Source organism: Phoca vitulina, unplaced genomic scaffold (genome assembly GCF_004348235.1).
Source record: "Phoca vitulina isolate PV1807 unplaced genomic scaffold, GSC_HSeal_1.0 scaffold41, whole genome shotgun sequence".
NCBI classification, from domain to species: domain Eukaryota; kingdom Metazoa; phylum Chordata; class Mammalia; order Carnivora; family Phocidae; genus Phoca; species Phoca vitulina.
Window position 1 is genome coordinate 1481504 of NW_022589744.1, and position 19532 is coordinate 1501035.

The 19532-nt window shown below is 37.9% G+C and overlaps 1 protein-coding gene across 7 annotated transcripts in view; it reads left to right on the forward strand.

The window, feature by feature from the left end:
• Positions 1 to 19532, forward strand: part of TLK2 (tousled like kinase 2) — a 121081-nt gene that overhangs the window by 44236 nt on the left and 57313 nt on the right. For 6 of the 7 annotated variants that reach the window (XM_032429934.1, XM_032429935.1, XM_032429937.1 and 3 more), the window contains 5 exons: positions 6198 to 6269; positions 6483 to 6552; positions 7556 to 7599; positions 8332 to 8427; positions 16202 to 16366. In XM_032429934.1, the coding sequence (XP_032285825.1) occupies positions 6198 to 6269; positions 6483 to 6552; positions 7556 to 7599; positions 8332 to 8427; positions 16202 to 16366 (447 nt within the window). The remainder of the gene's footprint in view (positions 1 to 6197; positions 6270 to 6482; positions 6553 to 7555; positions 7600 to 8331; positions 8428 to 16201; positions 16367 to 19532) is intronic. The other variant, XM_032429932.1, reaches the window with a different exon arrangement.

The window sequence follows — 19532 nt, forward strand, 5'->3', positions numbered from 1 at the left end:
AAAGGCCTGAACTGGATCTGTGTAAAAGCTGGGAATTGGGAAGGGGTAAGCTTTGCCTATGAACTAGGACTGGTAAAACTGCCCACTGGCCCAGGACGTAGGACAGAAGTGAGCCACTTATATTTGGATTGTTGTTAAAGCCACCTGCAGGAAATGGGGTGCTTGACTGGCTCACTTGGTAGAACATGTGACTCTTGATCTCAGGGTCATGAGTTCGAGTCCCATATTGGGTGTAGAGAATACTTTAAAAAGAAAGAGAAGGGGCGCCTGGGTGGCTCAGTCGTTGAGCGTCTGAATTTGACTCGGGTCATGGTCCCAGGGTCCTGGGATCGAGCCCTGCATCAGGCTCCCTGCTCGGTGGGAGGCCTGCTTCTCCCTCTCCCATTCCCCCTGCTTGTGTTCCTGTTCTCGCTCACACTCTCTCTCTGTCAAATAAATAAATAAAATCTTAAAAAAAAAAATAAAAAAAAGAAAGAGAAAAAATTTAAAAGCCACCTGCAAGAAATGGAAAACTTCAACCTTGTGTGGAAATCTTGGGTAAGGCAACTAATGTATAAATGTTTTGGGAACTAATGAATGTTATAGGCCACTGGCAGAGGCAGACATTAAACTGCTTTTGGGACTGCTCCTTAACCCCTGAAATGTGGAAGACTCTCCCAAAGCTGAGCATGAACTCATACAAAACTTACAAAGCACCTTATTACAAAGATGCATCAAATGGGAAAATTAACAGTTGAGGAACTGATACTAATAGACCAGTTTGTAAAAGCATATGATTAATATATAGTCCATATTCAGTTTCTGCCTTTGTCCCAGTAATGTCCTTTATAGCTGTTTGGTTTTGCCTTGTTTTGATATTCAGGGTCAAATCAAAGGTCATTCATTTTAATTTAGACATACCTTTATCCTGTTTTAACTTAGTTGAGTTTCCCCTGCCATTTTTGTTTGTTTTTTAGTGAGAGTGACATTTTTGAAAGATAACATTCAGTTTGCCTAAAACCTTTTGGTTAGCTCTCTTACTAGACAGTAAGCTGTTTTAGAACAGGGAATATTTGTCATTTATCCCTGCTAATTAAATTTAATCTAAAGATTTTATGATAATTTGGGATGCTGTGCTTCAGAAAAGGACAGTAAAAGGGAGGACTCAGTAATTCTTAATCCTTTTTTTTTTTTTTTTAAAGATTTTATTTATTTGAGAGAGAGAATGAGAGACAGAGAGCACGAGAGGGAAGAGAGTCAGAGGGAGAAGCAGACCCCCCCCCCCCCATAGCAGGGAGCCCGATATGGGACTTGATCCCGGGACTCCAGGATCATAACCTGAGCTGAAGGCAGTCGCTTAACCAACTGAGCCACCCAGGCGCCCCTTAATCCTTTTTTCTTTCGGTTAGACAAACATACCCAAGGAACCATAAGGATCCTTGGGCCTCTTGTGTGACATTTCAGATAATACCGTGTCCATCACTGTTATGGGCACTTTATAGTTTTTCATTATCAGTAATTGTGAGTAAAACACTAGGTTCTTCAGTTCTGTCTTGTTTGTGGAGTTAAAATATAGTATATGGTTTTATTACTATCCAAGGGGAAAAATGGTTCATAATGGTTACAATAAAGGTAATTCATGAACAGAATATTTTTAAAATTTGGGCGTAGGAATATTCAATTTAAATTATTGTAGAATTCTTATGCAAATAAAACTTTTCTCATTCAAAACATCGTGGAACTCTGTATCATTATAGGATTAAGACTTTTGTTGAGTCATCACTGGGAATCACATGATTTCTTCTCCCTAGTTTCACTTTATTAATTTTCTTTTTCCTTTTTTTAAAAAGATTTTATTTATTTGGCAGAGAGCACAAGCAGGGGAAGTGGCAGAGGGAGAGGGAGAAGCAGGCTCCCCACTAAGCAGGGAGCCAGATGCGGGGCTTAATCCCAGGACCCTGAGATCATGACCTGAGCCGAAGGCAGATGCTTAACCAACTGAGCCACCCAGGTGCCCCTCACTTTATTATTCTTTGCAGCTTCACAAGTATCTCACTATGAAGCTCTCTGTTACTGTGTGTTAATTATACTTTAAAAGTAGCGCTTTAAGAATATGGTGAAAGGAATACTTAATACACACACTAGTAGGAATGCAAACTGTTTCTGAACTAAGCCTAGTAACTTTTTTAACAGCTTTATTGAGATATAATTCGTTTACTGTGCAATTTACCCCTTTAAAAATGTGCAGTTCATTGTGCTTTTTTTTAGTATATTCATGGATACATACAACCATCAGCACAGTTGTAGAACATTTTTTATCACCTCAAAAAAACCCCGATATTCTTTAGCTGTCACCCCCATTCCCCTCTCCCCCCCACCCAACCCTAAGCAACCACTAATTTACTTTGTCTTAGCTTTCCCTAGTCTAGATTTTCATATGAATGGAATCATTTGATATGTGCTCTGTTGTGACTTTTTTTACTTAGCAAATGTTTTCAAGCTTCATCTATACTGTAGCATGTATCGATGCTTGATTCTTTTTTATGGCCAAGTAATATTCCATTGTATGGATATACCACATTTTGTTTATCCATTTATCATTTGGATATTTGGGTTGTTTCTACCTTTTGGCTTTTGTGAATAATGCTGCTATACATTACTGTGTCCAAGTTTTTGTGTATATTCATTTTTCTACATTATATACCAAGGAGTAGTGTTCTGGGTCATATACTAATTGTGTGTAATTGTTTGAGGAACTGCTTGTTTTTGAAAGCAACTGCACCATTTTATGTTCTCACCAGCAGTATATGAGGGTTCTGATTTCTCCACTTTCTTGCCATCACTTTTTTAAAAAATCAGGTATAATTAACACAGTGTTATATTGGTTTCAGGTATATAATGATTCAGCAATTCTGAAATTTCTCAGTGCTCATTGCCAGCATGTTCTTCTGTCTTTGTTAATATAGCCATCCTAGTAGGTATGAAGTGGTGTCTCATTTTGGTTCTGATTTGTATTTCCCCATTAGCTAATGATGTTGAACTTCTTTTCATGTGCTTATTGACCATTTGTGTATATAGTCTTTGAAGAAATGTTTGTTCAGATCTTTTGTCCATTTTTAAATTATTTTTGCTCAGAAGTCAGCTGTTAATCTTATTGGGATTCCCTTGTAAGTGATGCGTTATATTTCTGCTTTCAAGATTTTCTCCTGTCTTTTTGCCTTTGAGCAGTTTTCCTGTGATGTGTCTGTTTGTGGGTCTCTTTGTGTTTATCCTGCTTGGAATTCATTAAGCTTCCTGGATGAGTAAGTTATTGCTTTGAATAAATTTGAGGAGTTTTCAGCCATTATTTCTTTGAATATTTTTTTTTTCTGCTCCTTTCCTGCTCTCCTCTCTCTCTGGTACCCCAATTATGTGCATGGTGATGTACTTAACAGTTTCCCACATTTCTCTGAAGCTGTTTATTTTTTCTTCCATTTTCTCTCTGGTTTTCAGCTTGCATAATTTCTGTTGGTTTGTCTTCAGATTTGCTAATTATTTCTTCTGACAACTTCACTTCTACTCTTGAGCCTCTCTAGTGCATTTTTTAAAAAATTTATTTATTTATTTATTTGAGATAGAGAGAGAGAGAGAGAGAGAATGCCCGTATGTGCCCATGAGCGGGAGGGGCAGAGGGAAAGGGAGAGAGAATCCCAAGTAAACTCCCAAGTAAACTGGCTCGATCCCAGGATCCCAATACAGGGCTTGATCGCAGGTTCCTCAGATCACAACTTGAGCCAAAACAAAGAGGCAGACGCCCAACCGACTGCACCACCCAGGCGGCCCCATTTTTTATTTCGGTTATTGTGGTTTTCAACTCCAGAATTCCTTTTTTAAAATATATATGATTTCTGTCTTTCTATTGATATTCTCTATTTGATGCAACATTGTCATTCACACCTTTCTTACTGCTTTAATTATGGTTTCCTTTGGCTCTGTGAACATATTTATAATGGCTATTTTGAAATATTTTTCTGTTAAATTCAACCTCTGGTCACTCTCAGGCAGTTTCTTTTGCCTGCTTTTTTCTTTTTCCTGGTATGTGGGTCATACATTTCTATTTCTTTGCACGCCTCATGATTTTTTGTTGGAAACTGGTCATTTTAGATCATATATTGTACCAACTCTGGATACTGATTTTTCATCACAGTCTTGGGACTTGTTACTGCTGTTTGCTTGTTTATTTGTTTAGTGACTGACTGGATTATTTTAGTGAAGTCTGTTCTTTCTTTCCATTCCTCCAGCATCAAGCCTCTGGTGGTGGCTTTAAGGGAGACACAGCTTTAAGTCTGTAGTCACCCTGGGATGGCTGGTACTAATAGGGCTTTCTTTCCCTGACCAACCCAGCTGTTAAATTCCACTAATTGCCCAGATTGCTCTATTGTTTTCAACAATACCCTGAGGCTTAAATTCCTCCACAAACTAATCAGATCAAATTGGGGCTCCTTGGAAGGAAGAGTTTCTGAGGTCAGTGTTTGCTATTTTGTTCTGACCCCAGGAGGACTTCTCCCAAATGTCTTACTCTTGGGTTCTCTTCTGCAAACTAGCTGGCTTGCAGTATAAGCTGTATGTTCATTACCTCCACAAATCTTCTAATTGCCTTTTATCACAACTTCCACTGTTCTTGAGAATACCTTAGAGTTAAACTTATCCCTGCTCTTTTGGGAATATGAAGTCAAGTCTTTTGGGAGGAGATTTGGTAGCATGTGTTCTTGCCTTTTTCCTGAGGCAAAATATGAGTCAGGGTTCTGGAGCTGGGGATGGGGACAATGGCAATCTTTTCTGAGTGACATTCTGGATCTGGGAGCTGAGTGCTGGAGGGGGTGGGGGGATGGGAGTAGGGTGGGAATGAGGTGCATGCAGCAGCTTGCTTCTGGTGTGGAACTACCATCGTCTCATAAGCTGGGCAGAAGAGCTGTTTGGGGCCCCGCTGTTCTCAGTGTGCCACACTTGAGGTATAGCTTGTGTTCCACAAGTGGGGGTTGTACACGGGGGAGCCCCTGCTTTTGATGTACTTGCCTGGGACTTAGTACGGGGCTGGGGACAGTCCTGCTCCTTGCAGGAAGAAAGCTCTTGGACTGAGAGTTGGGGGAAGAGGGAGCCATGTGTTCTTGGCCACAGCAAGAACTGGAACCTTGCTGATATGGGAGAGGGGAGGAGTGAGAGTGGTCTTGGTTGAAATACCATAGACTTTGACCTTTCAGTCTGAATTTTCATAGATTTTTATTGAATAGTTGTTTTCTTCATTTACTGTTTCCCCTCAGGGACCATTTTCAGAGGCTTTGAATGGTTGTTTTTTAAAATAATTTTCACCAATTTCACTGAGGAGCGGGGCCAGAGAGCTCCTTGTACTGTGAGACTAGGAGTCAATCTCTTGTAATTTTGTTTTTTTGAGCTAGTGGTCATGTCTCCTTAAAGCATGACTCAGAAAAGCATTTCCTTCATTATGATCCCTGACCACTCTTCATAAGAAACCCTTAACATGCTCCTGAACATACCAACTTTCAGATGATGCCTGTATGATACAGGAGACCGAGAGAATTTATTTCCCCTGCTGTTTTCCTTAAAAAATGAATTCACTACATGTGGAAGTACTCTAGAAGGGAAAATTTGCACATGACTACAGAGTTGGTGAAGGAAAGGAAAATAGTAGTAACTAGAGAATTTTCTTTTTTAAGATTTTATTTTTTACACTTCTTTTTTTTTTTTAAGATTTATTTATTTTTTTTGGCAGAGAGAGACAGAGAGCACATGAGCAGGAGGAGGGACAGAGGGAGAGGGAGAAGCAGACTCACTGCTGAGCAGGGAGCCCAACTCAGGGCTCGATCCCAGGATCCCAAGATCATGACCTGAGCTGAAGGCAGATGCTTAACCAACTGAGCCACCCAGGCGCCCATTTAGGATTTTATTCTTAAGTAATCTCTACACCCACCATGGGGCTTGAACCTACAGCCCTAAGATCAAGAGTCGCATGCTCTACCCACTGAGCCTAGAGAATTTTAACGTGAGGGCACCATAGTATAGTTGATTGAGTTCTTTTCAAGTTGACTTGCAGGTGTTACAGTTAATTCTTGATTTCTTTGACCTGACTTACACATCATAACCAGCAGGCCCTTCCTCAGTTTTGCTGTCATCTTAAATTAGTTTCTTTTCATTCCCTTTTTTTTTTTTTTCCTTTCCAGGGGCCACTCAATAGTGAGTCTTCCAACCAGAGCTTGTGCAGCGTGGGGTCCTTGAGTGATAAAGAAGTAGAGGTAAGAGGCCACATCCACTGTGAGACTTTACATATTCCCACACTTCCAGTCTGGGTTGAAAGATGGCACTGCGTAACTCCAGGACACACTGATTTAGGATTTGTCTGTGCCTTATATTGCCTTTTAAGTTCAATATTTTGTACATACTCTCTAATTTTCATAATGTGGAAAATTTAACAAAATGCTAATTGTGATGTATATGGTGTTTAACAGACTCCTGAGAAAAAACAGAATGACCAGCGAAACCGGAAAAGAAAAGCTGAACCATATGAAACTAGCCAAGGTAGTAATAATTTCACACCGATAAAAATATTAAATTCTTATGTACTTAGAATTTTCCGACTCACAGTAAATAATTAGTTCAGATACAGGGATTCCTAACAAAGGAGATTTGTGTACCTTAAGGGAATACCAGGCTGTTTATTATAGACTTGCCATTTGATATACACCTGACAAAAGTGTCAGTTCTCTGGGGACTCTCGTTTTCCCTGTTGTAAGTTAACGATCTTCTCACCACAGGTTTTTCTTCAGACTAAGCATGCATTATACAGAAAAGAGGTTACATTGGCATTTTAACTATATCTTGCATTAGCTCACTGATTTGTTAATAATAGGTAACCAGAAATGGTTTTATTTACATGGCTGTCTCTACCTCTTCTTCTTCTGTGGCAATTATTTAGTTGAACATTGGCACCCAGTGGGATAAATCTGTAAATATGATGGTTCTGATGCCAAATATCCATATATAATTGAGGGAATAAGTGGTTTGCTTCATCCACCCCTCTGAGGAATGGAAGTCGTAGTCTTTTTTTTTGCATTTTTCTTGTTTTTTTAATCTACAAATTATTTTTATTTTTGAGAAAAAATTCTCCCAAAGTGACATAGTCACAGAGTTTTTTGTGATACAGAGTAAACCCTCTAGTTCTGATGAGTTTGTTTTGAATTCTATGTTCTCTTAATTGAGGGCATGGACTATAAATTAGTGTTATTTTGATTCACAGTTGTAGCATAGGTTTTGTTAGTGTATTATAAAAGAAAGATTAGCAAATCTTAAAAGAAGGCAATCTCAGAAAAAGTCTTCTTTTCACTGCTTATTAAGTCTTTTATTAGATGAGGAAACTGTCTCTGTTCTTATGATACAGGTAATTTGGCTTACTTGTTAAAAGTGAAGCCAACACTTGAATCTATGATAATGTATGCAGTTACTGAATACATAGTACATTTTAGTGAATGATGGTTTACATATGTTATTGGAAAAACTATACTTACTTTGGTTTCATTTTCAGGGAAAGGCACTCCTAGGGGACATAAAATTAGTGATTACTTTGAGGTAAGTTAAATTTTTGGAAAAAAAAAATCTATAGTGATTTTTACAAAACTAAATCCTTGCGTTCATTTAAGGCTTTAGAAAGCAATATTTTGTCTTTACTGTGCTCTCCTTCCCTTCCTCCCCATCTTCATCAATCTGATGTTGCCCCATCTCTCTATTAAGAGGAAACTGCTGCTGACTTCCTAAATTTAAATTTGTTTATGATGTGTCTTGTCTGTGATGATATAAAAATTCACAAATGAGGTGATTTTTTCTCTCGGCTAGACTAGGTTTCGGGTCTTACAAAGATTGAAATGGAGTGACTTGGACTCTTCTTTTGTCCTCTTCCCTTTAGTGCAGTGGGACACGTAGCGAGCTCACTGACCCATCGTTAGTGGTTCCTAAAGAAGACACTAACATCCACTATACCACTGTATTCCTGCTTTCGGGTATTTTGAGACAAGAAGGGAAAACATTCTTCTCTGATGTCCTTTCAAAACCATGTGTACCTTCAGCTTTCTAGCCATGTTTTCTTTATATCTTGGTACATTTCTGCTGGAGCTCCTTCTTAAAATCTCATTGAAAAGATAGCAAAATTTGACTTACATGGCATTTTCTCTTTAGCATAAGATGTATTGACTTATTAAAGGGGCCATATAATTAAGACCTGTTTGTGTGTTAATCTTTTACTCTCCTTATCTGAAGCATAGTACTGTTTTGAATTATTCATATCCATTTCTCCCTGTTGGCCAGTTTGCTGGGGGAAGCGGGCCAGGAACCAGCCCTGGCAGAAGTGTTCCACCAGTTGCACGATCCTCACCGCAACATTCCTTATCCAATCCCTTACCGGTAAGCATTCACCTGGAGAAATTTGACACCTGTTGTAGGAGACGAGAAGCCCAGGAACACTCAAGCAGTTTCTCTTCCTAATCACCCAAGGGGAATGAGGCATTAAGGAGAAACATTCATAGTATTACCTGTGAACCACTTAGATTCAAGTCTGTATCTATAAATTTATGTTTTACAAGAGCTAACCCTGTTTCTCAGTATAATAAGTTATCTCTAAGCCTACAGCTTAGGGTCCTGTCAAGGAAATAATTGCCAGTTCAAATACTAGGTTTTTATCCTTGCCAAGCTTATATAGTCCTATAATTCTGTTTTTAAAAAAATTTGGTCAGCTCCTGGCATTTGATTTTTCAAGGCTTTCTCAGTGATGTGGTAGAGAAGCTAATGTTAACACAAATATGAGATAGGTTTGTTTCCTTTTTTTTTTTTTTAAGATTTTTTATTTTTAAATAATCTCTACACCCAACGTGGGGCTTGAAGTCCCAACCCTGAGATCAAGAGTCGCAGGCCCTACCAAATGAGCCAGCCAGCCCCCTCCCCCTCCCACCCCATTTTCCTTCCATTAAGTGAGAGTTGAGTCCTAAAAAACATTTTAGCCAGGTTAGTGGTTCTCAACTGGGGGTAGTTTTGCCTCTCAGGGGACGTGGGGCAATGTTGGAGTAATTTTTGATCACAACTAGAGGATCGAAGGAGGGAGCTGTGGGCATCTAGTAGGCAGAGGCCAGAGATGCTGGTAAACATCTTAAAAGGTATACAACAGGCCTCACAATACAGTTACCTGCTCCAGATGTCACTGGTGCCAAGGTTGCGCCTCCCTGAGCTAGCTAGCGCATACGGGATTTTGTGTCTTGGGATAATTTGTTGATACCATACAAGATCTTTGTACTCAAGAGTATGTTCTGGCCACTGATGCCTCAGGTATTGCTTTGGGATCTTGGAGAAAAGGGGTCTCCCTGAGATCAGTTTCTTTTTAGGAACATTGTTGGACTCTGCTGCCTCAGCAGAGTTGGGTAATAGTGCTCTTTCCCTAAGTGAGTCTTCTGCGTTAAAGTATTGAGCATGCACTTCTTCCCCTCTTCTGTCTCATAAAGTCATGCATTCATTAGGATGACTACAATTATTAAAGCACTTAGGAAAATGTATTCAACTTGAAAATTTGGCTATTTTGTCATCCTTGTCATATTTAAACATGTTAGAAATATTTGATGTGCAGAACTGTTTGGTTAGATTGAGGTTTTTTTGGTAACTGTCAAGAAGGCTTGTGTCTTTATTTTTCTTAATATATGTTTATTTATTTATATAATTAAAAAAAATTTTTTAAGTAATCTCTTCACCCAACGTGGGGCTCAAATTTACGACCCCAGAGATCAAGAGTTCCATGCTCCACTGACTGAGCCAGCCAGGCGCCCCTATTTTTCTTAACTTTAAAACCAGTTAAAGTGTTTAAAATATTCCAACACAAAAAGGAAATGTTACCAGCTCCCCCTCCCCAAACCCCCTTATGCTCCCTGCCAGTTATTAGCCCCCTCCCTGCCATTGAGGACAGGCACTATCCTGACTTCTAATAGCATAGATGTTTTTTTTCTGTTTTTGTACTTTGTATGAAAGGAATCATACAATATGTAATCTTACCTCTGGCTGCTCTCATTCAACATTTCTTCTATGAGATGCATCCATATTGTATGTTGTTGTAGATCATTCACTGTCGTTGGTGTGTGGTACAATTTTAATATTTTTATTTAATAACAATATATTTTAATCTTTAACTATATGGTTAATCTGTTGCCCATCTTCTTCCACTAGACTGTTAATCCCTTGAGAGCAGGGACTTTGCTTTGTTGTTTATTGCTGTTTCCATCTCTCAGTATTTATTATATAAAGGTATACTTTTTTTTTTTTTTTTTACTATTTCTTCGACTTGACATGACGAGATAATATCTTGTTCAATTTTCAATCTCTGACACCCAAAAGAGTGCTTGGCACAAATGGTAGACGTTCAGAACTATTGAAAGGAAAAATTGATGGATAAAGAATTACTTTATCTTTTTTTCCCCTAAGTGGTTCTTTTGTATTTTTTGTTGAAAACACAAAAGGACCTAGACATGAGCCTTTTAATGCAGGAGTTTGGTAAACTACAGCCCACAGCTGGCAAGCTAAAAATGACTTTTAGATTTTTCAAGAGTTGTAGAGACAAAGAAGAATATATCGCAGACATGATATGTGGCCTAAAAAGCCTGAAATATTTGTCTGGCCCTTCACAAAAAAACGTTTCCAGGAAATCATTATAAAGTTAACTCCATGTAATCATTACTTAGGTCAAGAAGTAAAATATTTCCAGTACCCTGGAAACCTGTGTGCTCTTCTGATTATAACTCTCTCCCTCTACCCTGGAAACAACCAACCACTGTTCTAATTTTTGTGATTATAATTTGTTATTTCTTACCATTTGACCATGTATGCATCCCTAAACAAAATAGTTTCATTTTGTCATTAAGTCAATTTTGTTAATTGTGGCGTTTAATCACAGTGTTTAAATTTTCTATATTCTGATTTTGGGCTGTTTGTTCTAGCAATTACCAAGAGAGGTATATTCATATCTCTCATGGTTGTGGGAGTTGTTTGTTTCTTCCTGTATTTATATTTTTGCTTTGTGCATTATTAAGTGACTCTCTTCATTTCTTGTGATACTTTTTGCTCTAAATGCATTATATCTGATATTCAGTATATCCAAATCATTGTATGGTATAGGTATTTCCATTTTTATACTATGAACTTTTCATTATTATTTCATTATGTTTCAATATACCTGAAAAAAAATAGTTGAATTTTTTGTTTTTTTCAGTCAAAATTATTTTTTTAACTTTAGCATTTATTTTATTTACTATATTGGGTTTAAATATACCATCTTTTAATGTGTTTTCTACTTAACCCTGCATGTTCTCTGTTCCTTTTTCTTTCATTTCTTGCTTTTATTTGGGTCAGGTTTTTTGGGGGGTGGTGGGAATCATTTCATATTCTCATCCTCCGCTAGTAGCTAGGTCCTATCCTGTGTTTCTCTTAGAAATTACCACATGTATCTTCAGTCTGCCTAGGTTTGATGTTAATAGTATCTTTATCCTCCTCTCAAAGAAAGAATGATGTCAGAACATTAACTCCATTTACTTGCAGCTAACTTGGTGGTGGTGGTATATGTTTGTATTTTTTGTTTTTAGCCTCATACAACATTATTTTATGCTGTCAGTGTTCATTTACCTCTTTCTTTGTACTTCTTTCCTTTTTGTATCTTAGACCTTCCACCTAGGGTCACTTTCCCTCTGCTTGAAGTACTCCTTTAGTATTCTTTTATATGTATCTGCTGGGGAGTTAACTCTCTAGGTTTTTGTTTGTTTAAATAACTTTATTTTGCTTTTATCCTTGAAAGATATTTTTTGCTGTGTATATTAGTTTGGCATTTTTATTTCTCTTAACGATTGAATGTATTATTACCATCTTCTGGCTGCCATTGTTACTATCGAGAAAACAGTTTTCATTTACTTCTTTTTTTTTTTTTTAAAGATTTTATTTATTTATTTGACAGAGAGAGAGAGAGAACAAGTAGGCAGAGAGGCAGGCAGAGGGAGGGGGAGAAGCAGGCTCCCCGCCGAGCAGGGAGCCCAACGCGGGGCTCCATCCCAGGACCCTGGGATCATGACCTGAGCCGAAGGCAGCCGCCCAACCAACCGAGCCACCCAGGCGCCCCTTTCATTTACTTCTTATTTCTATGAAAGTATCTGTTCTTTTTTTCTCCTGGCTGCTTTAAAAATCTTTATCCGTGGTGTTCTGTAGTTTCACTATGATGCATGCTTTTATTTCTCTTGCTTGTGATTTGTTGGGCTTCTTTGTTGGGTCTTGTACCAGTTCTGGATAATTATTTAGCCATTGTCTCTTCAGATATTATTTCTGCCCTGTTCTCTTTTTCTTCTTCCTATGAAATTCCAATTAATTGTATGTTAGACCGTCTCACCTTAATCATCTTGCTTTTTAACATTTTTTTTCTATTTTCTTTTTGTCGCCATTTGCTCCATTCTGGATAGTTTCTTGCCTTCCAGTTCCAGATTCTCTGTTTTGTTGTATCTAATTTGCTGTTAACTCCACTGAATTCTTAATTTTTGTTATTTTATGTTCCCTGCTGATATTTTCAAGCTTGTCTTCTCTTATTATTTTTTTGTAACCTGGTAGACCTTGTTTTATAATGTGTATTTGATAATTCTGGCATTTGAAGTTTTTGTGAATCTGTTTGTTGTCTCTTTTATGAATCTGTTTGTTTTTCCTAGCTGTTGCTCCAGGCTTTATTTCTTTTATGCTTCGTATTATTTTTTGACTGTGTGCTGTTCATTGTTCCTGAAATATTGTTTGTGAAATTTCTTTGAGATCTAAGACAAAGATGTATTCCTCCAGGGAAAATTTTTATTTGCTTCTTCCAAGTGCCTAGAGATTTCACCCATCCAGTACTACTTTCAGCTACTGAATTTGTGGCTTTTATTTTGTTTGTTTGTTTCATCCACCCATTCAGTATTGATCTGGATTGTGTTAACATTTCTCAGGGGAGCTCCTGCCTCCTGCATTGCCAAGGCAACTTCCTTGTAGTTCCCTGAGGGTGGAGGAAATTTTTCTTCTGGTTTTCATTTTCCCTGAGAGTGTAACCTTTGGGAAGCCCTGGAAGCTTGATGTGTGAAGGGTTTCCTGTTGAACCCCTGCCCCCAGTGGACTTTGTTTGGCTAGTGATTATCTGCTTGGCACCATGTGCCCTGGAAATAGAGATTCAAGATCTGCAGGTACCCTTTGGGCAGATGTGACTTTGGTACTTCATTTATGTGTCTTGTGTTCCTATTTCCCTTAGTTTTGCCCTGGCAGATCCCTACTATCCCCTATTATCAACTCTTCAGTGCTTTTAGTATCTTTTTTTTCCTATTTTGCCCTATTTTTATGATTATCTTATCCTAGCCTGCTGTATTTCCAGAAATACTCAAAAATCTTTCGGCCGGCCGTTGGCAAATACTTATTGAGTACATAACAGAATGATTAATTTTAGTATCGCGGCTTCAGAGATACAATCTCCCAAGTAGTGCAAATATCGTTGTGACTGGGTATCATGAATGCTCTGGAGCCTGAATTTAAATAATTGCATTTGGTTGGGGTAGGAGTGTTGGTCTCAAGGAGGTGGATTCTGCTTACAGATTAAAAAACTAAATTCCTTTGTCAGGATTATTTTGGTTAGTTTATTTTACTTTTATTTTCTAAAAGGAAAATGTTAAGTTTTCCTGATGAAGGGATACATGTTGACTATGAAAGTCCAACTCAGAAGTGGTAAAATAGAAAGTCTCCTCCAGAAGAACTATTATTAAAGAGTTTACTGGGCATAAACATACACATGTATGTTCTCATAAAATGGATTTTCTCATTTCTGTTGTTTATTTATTTAACCAATATCATGTAAACACTTTTGTGTCCTATAAATAGTGCTGTAATGAATGTCCTTGTATATATATCTGTACTTAGGCATTTCTTTTCCTTTGGATAAATTTCCGAACTATAATTCCCGAGTCAAAGAATATGCTTACTTTAAAATGTCATCATTTAATTACTAGCGGATTATCAGCAGTTTGTGGGTCCCAGTTTCTGCGTACCCTCCTCTAATAGTAAAGCTTAGCTTTGTAGTCTTTGTCAGTGAGAAGAATACCTTGTTTTACCTGCATTTCTTCATTAGTGATATTAAACATCTTAAGTTTAATGGCCTTTTGGATTTCTCTTTTAATGCTTATTTAGGCTCTTTGCCATTTATTTATTGGAGTATTTGTTTTTTTCTTCCTGATGAGTAGGAACACATTATTTTTTAAGATTGTTAACTCATTGTCATTTATATGGTAAAAAAAATTTTTTGCCTGTTTGAGTTTTATCTTTTAACTTTATGTTGACTTTTGCCATTTGGGTAAAAAAATTTGGAGTCAAATTTATCAGTGTTTTTCGTTTATGTCTTAGTGGTTTTGTGTTATTCTAAGATGGTCCTATATGGTTTATATTTTTAATGTCATGCCTAAAAAGTCCTTCACCACTAGAAAGTCATAAAAGTATTTGTTTATATTTTCTTGTAATTTTTATGTATAAGGAAGCAGTCTACTTTTCCCTTTTTTCTAATACCTACACAAATATCCTACCATCTTTTTAATAAGTTCCCACTAATCTGAAATACACTTTAATCGGAAATTATATATCCGTATTATAGGGGTCTGCTTCTGAGTTTTTTATTCTGTGCCACTGATTGATGGGTCTGCTCATGTACCAGTATTATACGGATATAGTTATGTTGTTTTGTAGTATGTTTTAATAACTAGTCAGGTTTCCCTGCTATTCTTTATCAAAACTTATATTGCTAATCATGACTATTTTTCCAAGTGAACCTCAATTACTGTGTGAAATTCCACAAAAACAACCCCCTAAAAGAAAGCAAGAGAACCTCTGTGATCGCTACACCACCATAACACTCTCTCCTGCAGAAATAAAAAAAATGAACAAAAAGCCTTAAGCATTGGCTTTTAGAAAAATTTGACATTTATAAAATTTGAATGCAGGAGCATAGTATCATTATGTAGGTCATGTTTTACATCTGTCAGTGAAGCTGTGGTTTTTCTTTATAGGTAACCCCCATATTTCTTAAGTTCTAAACTTATTTCTATTTTATAGATTTTTAAAAATTTTGAATCTGCTTTTTCTTCCATTACATATTCTGATAATAATAAATTATTTGTATATAGGGTAGCTATTGATTTTTGTATGTTTACTTTATATTCAGCCATCTTACCGAACTCTTATTTGTTGTTTTTCAGTTGATTTGCTTAGTTTCCTTTGTGAATAGTTATATCATCCAAAAATGACACTTTTTAATCTTTTTAATATTTTCCAGTGTTTATACCTCATTTTCCCACCCTTATCATATTGGCTAAAACTTCTGTAATAATGTTGAGATGATTGTGATATTAATATGTTATCCCCTGTCTAGTTTTCCTAACTCTGATGAAAGTGTCTCTGGTATGGCACCATTGATTTATGTTGATTTCTGAAAAAATACTCTGTTGTATTAAAGATGGATAATTTCCAGTGTTTTTTGTTTTTGTTTTTTAAGAGTTGCCCAACAATGTGCAAATCCTTTTTGACATCTAAAGGGAAGAATCTTGATTCCCCTTCCCCCACCATTAATGTACTGAATTAATCAGTAGATTTGCTAATAATGAACTATTTTCACATGTCTGAAATAAACCATACATAATTGTGTTATATTATTTTTTTAGTGTTCTTTGGAACTTGTTTTGCTTGTATTTATTTTCAATTTTTGCATCTAAGTATAGTATGGTGAGGATAGAATTGAGAGTGAAGTAAATTCTGCCTGTAAATTTGGGGACAAATGTCTTAATCTTCATTTACCTACAGGGAAGAAATAACATTTCTTTTGTAGGTTTGAGGCTATTTTGAAGTTGATTTGTTGAACTCTACAAAGTAAACTGCAAATGCAGTTATGCAAATGTAGAACAATGAAGATATAATTTTACAGAACTCGAGTAAGATATTAACTCAGATTTATAGATAGGTTATAATCCATGATGCTGTTGTTATGCTTTCCACATTTGTTTTCAGAAAAGGTGTTTTTCAGAAATACCCTTATTTTCAATAACCGTGTTCTAATCTGTTAGACGTTTTGGCAAGTTTCAGGTTTTCCTTCTCACGTACTGTGTGTGTTTTCCAGCGGCGAGTAGAACAGCCCCTGTACGGCTTGGATGGAGCTGCAAAGGAGGTGCCAGAGGAGCAGTCCGCGCTGCCCACGCTCATGTCGGTGATGCTAGCAAAACCGCGGCTTGACACCGAGCAGTTGGCACAGAGGGGCGCCGGCCTCTGCTTCACGTTCGTTTCAGTGAGTACCGAGGCTGAGTTGCTTGCAGATCCTTGTTGCTCTGGAGCTCCTTGATGAAGTTTGAGTAATTATTTTGGTGAAGAGATGATGACGTTTCTAACTATGTGACTTCTAAAGGTAGTGTGGTTTTACTCCGTCTCCCTTGGTACGAGGGGGCTGAGAGAGACTGCTTTCCTTCAGTCTGAGCACATCAGGGGCGCCTGGGTGGCTCAGTCGGTTGGGCGTCTGACTCCGGTTTCGGCTCAGGTCATGATCTCAGGGTCGTGGGATCGAGCCCCATGTTGGGCTTCGCACTCAGGGCTCAGCCTGCTTGCCCCTCTTTCTCCTCCCTACAGGTGCTCGCTCGCTCTCTCAGATAAATAAATAAAATCTTTTTTTTTTCTTTTTAAAGAAGCAGATAAACCTTTAGAAAAAAAAAAGTCTGAGCACATCAAGGGAAAGAAAATATGGTTTTAGGTTGACAGAGAAGTAAAGGAAGTACAGAACAAATTCCATTACAGCCGAAGTATGTGTCTAATTAAAAAAAAAATCTCCAAACTCCAGGCATCACTTATTTGAAGCAGTATTCAGGTCAGTAAAATTTTAGCACGTAGGCAGGCATTCTGTAGCATGTTTGCCAGTCATTTCCCCTCTATGGTATTTGGGTGACCTGTATGCTTGCTTTTTCTCACCTCTTCACAGTTACTTTTTCCAGGAATATTTGGTTACCCGTTGGCTGCTTTCATCTTGCTTCTTTCTCTCTCCTTGAAGAACCAAGAATTTGAGTATTATGAAAATTTGACCCCATCTGTATTTGCCAAATTATAATGCAGTTTGACTCAAAAGTTTTTTGTTTCTTGTTTTTTTTTTGGTTTCTGTGCCCAACTATGGATGGTGTAAGCCAAAAGAAAGCCCCATTGCCCTGTTCTTCCATTCAGAGCTTCCATTATGTGCCCTTGCCCATTCTTCCATTCAGAGCTGACATCACCACTGATCCAAACTCTTTCTCTTCTGCTGGTTCATTTTCTCCACTTACAACCTAAATTTCCTCTTATTTGCTTTGTGGACTCTGAGTCATTAATCCACATGCAGTTGTGTATTCAAAAAGGCCATGAGAACAGTGAGTGCCTTAAGGAAAGGAAATAAAAATTATGAAATAATTAGATAGGGAGCCATTGTGTACCATTTGGAATACTTTCCTACAGTTACTGCTTTTCCTCAAGAAAGAAATATTACAAGTTTTAAACTTACAGAATTTTTTAATTATCAAAAGAATGGAGAGACTTCTTGCGTGAAGGCAGTAAAATTTATCTGTGGGTGGCAAAAGAAACACAACATAAAATGGGAGAATTGACCAGTATAATCCTGTGGGTGGGCCTCAGCAGTATGCCATAGTTTGTATGAGAATGTCGTGCTTCTCTGTGGTATTGTTCTAGAGAATGTGTCTGTCTGTGTGTATATATAAATTACATTGTGTTTACTATTCACTGACTATTAAATCTTCATCTTAGATCTAACTTTCTCAGGCAAAACTTGGATAATCAGAGGTTTATTTGTCCTTACGTTCTTTCATTGCCTTAAAAGCTACCTCCATTTCCCCTGAGGGGAGTTCCCTTTATTCATTGCACAAATACTTACTGAATGCCCACTATGTGACAGGCATATAATTAAGTACACAGGAGGGGCGCCTGGGTGGCTCAGTCAGTTAAGTGTCTGCCTTTGGCTCAGGTCATGATCTCGGGGTCCTGGGATTGAGCCCCACATTGGCCTCCCTGCTCAGCGAGGAGTCTGCTTCTCCCTCAGCCTCTGCCTTTCCCCACCGCTTGTGTTCTCTCTCTTCCTTTCTCTCACTCTCTCTTGCTCTCTCAAATAAATAAATAAAATGTTTAAGAAAAAGAAGTACGCAGGATTTTGATCAGCAAAACTCCGTCCCCTAATGTGAGCGAGCCTTCCATAAAAGGTATGGGCATGCAGGCTTGGGATGGGTGCACATGGATAACCACCTGCTCAGTCCTATCAGCTAGTACACTCAGGCTGTCAGAGGAGTTGCAGATGCTATAGCCAGATTGTTCTCATGTAGAAGAGAGATGGCAGAGAATAGTAAGAAAATGAACATGTCCGTAGAAGGAACAGGGAGATAGTATGAAAAGCAAAGGCCTAAATGGTTTGGTACAGTTCTGAATCTCTTTGCTTCTCTGTAGTTCCAGCCAGGATATAAGCTTAGTAATATAGAGAAAGAAGAAAGCAAAAGAGTTAACATTAATGTATAAGAAATGCTTTGAATCAATAAAGATAAGCAGTTTCCCAAAAAATAGGCAAAGGCTTTGAGCAAACAGTTTTACAGGGGGGATATAGGACAAATGATGAATAACATGAAAAATGCTTAACTTTAGCCATGGAGAAATGCAAAATATAACAAGGTAACACTTTTGACCTATCAAAAGTGTCAAGGATTGTTTCATTTGATAATTCTCAGTGTAGGTTATAGTTTAGACACACATGCAAGTTTCATACTGACCCTGAGTTGGTACAGTCACTTGGACAAGTTGGTAATGTAGCTGAGTGTTAAATTTCCATATCCTGGAGTCCAGAAACTGTATTCCCATAAAACTATACAAAGATGTTTATTGTATTGTTTATAATTGCAGAAATCGGAAGCATTTTCCCTTCACTGGTGTTTCAAAGGAACTTGGAACGAGGGTATCTGTGACCTCCACACTGCTAACCCCAGTGATCATTCTCAGAACTTACTGTCTAGCATGATTCATAAGCCACAGTTGATGACTCCCTTCTCCAAGCACATGCTCTTCTCTTGGCTTCCATTCTTTTGGTTCTTCCTCATTTCCCAGACCACTAAACAGTGGAGTGCCCCTGAGCTCCGTCTTCAGACTTTTGTCTACCTTTATTCTCTATATAATCTCATTTAGTTTCTTTGCTCTAATTATCACCCATGTGCAGAGCATTTCCAAGTTTGTATCTCCAGCCCAGAGCCCTGCCCTGAATTCCAAACCTATATAGTCAGTTGGCACTAGTCTTCTCTTTATGTCTTTTTTTTTTTTTTTTTTTAAGATTTCATTTATTTATTTGACAGAGAGAGCGGGCACACGAGCAGGGAGATCAGCAGAGGGAGAGGGAGAAGCAGGCTCCCCGCTGAACAGAGAGCCCAATGTGGGGCTTGATCCCAGGA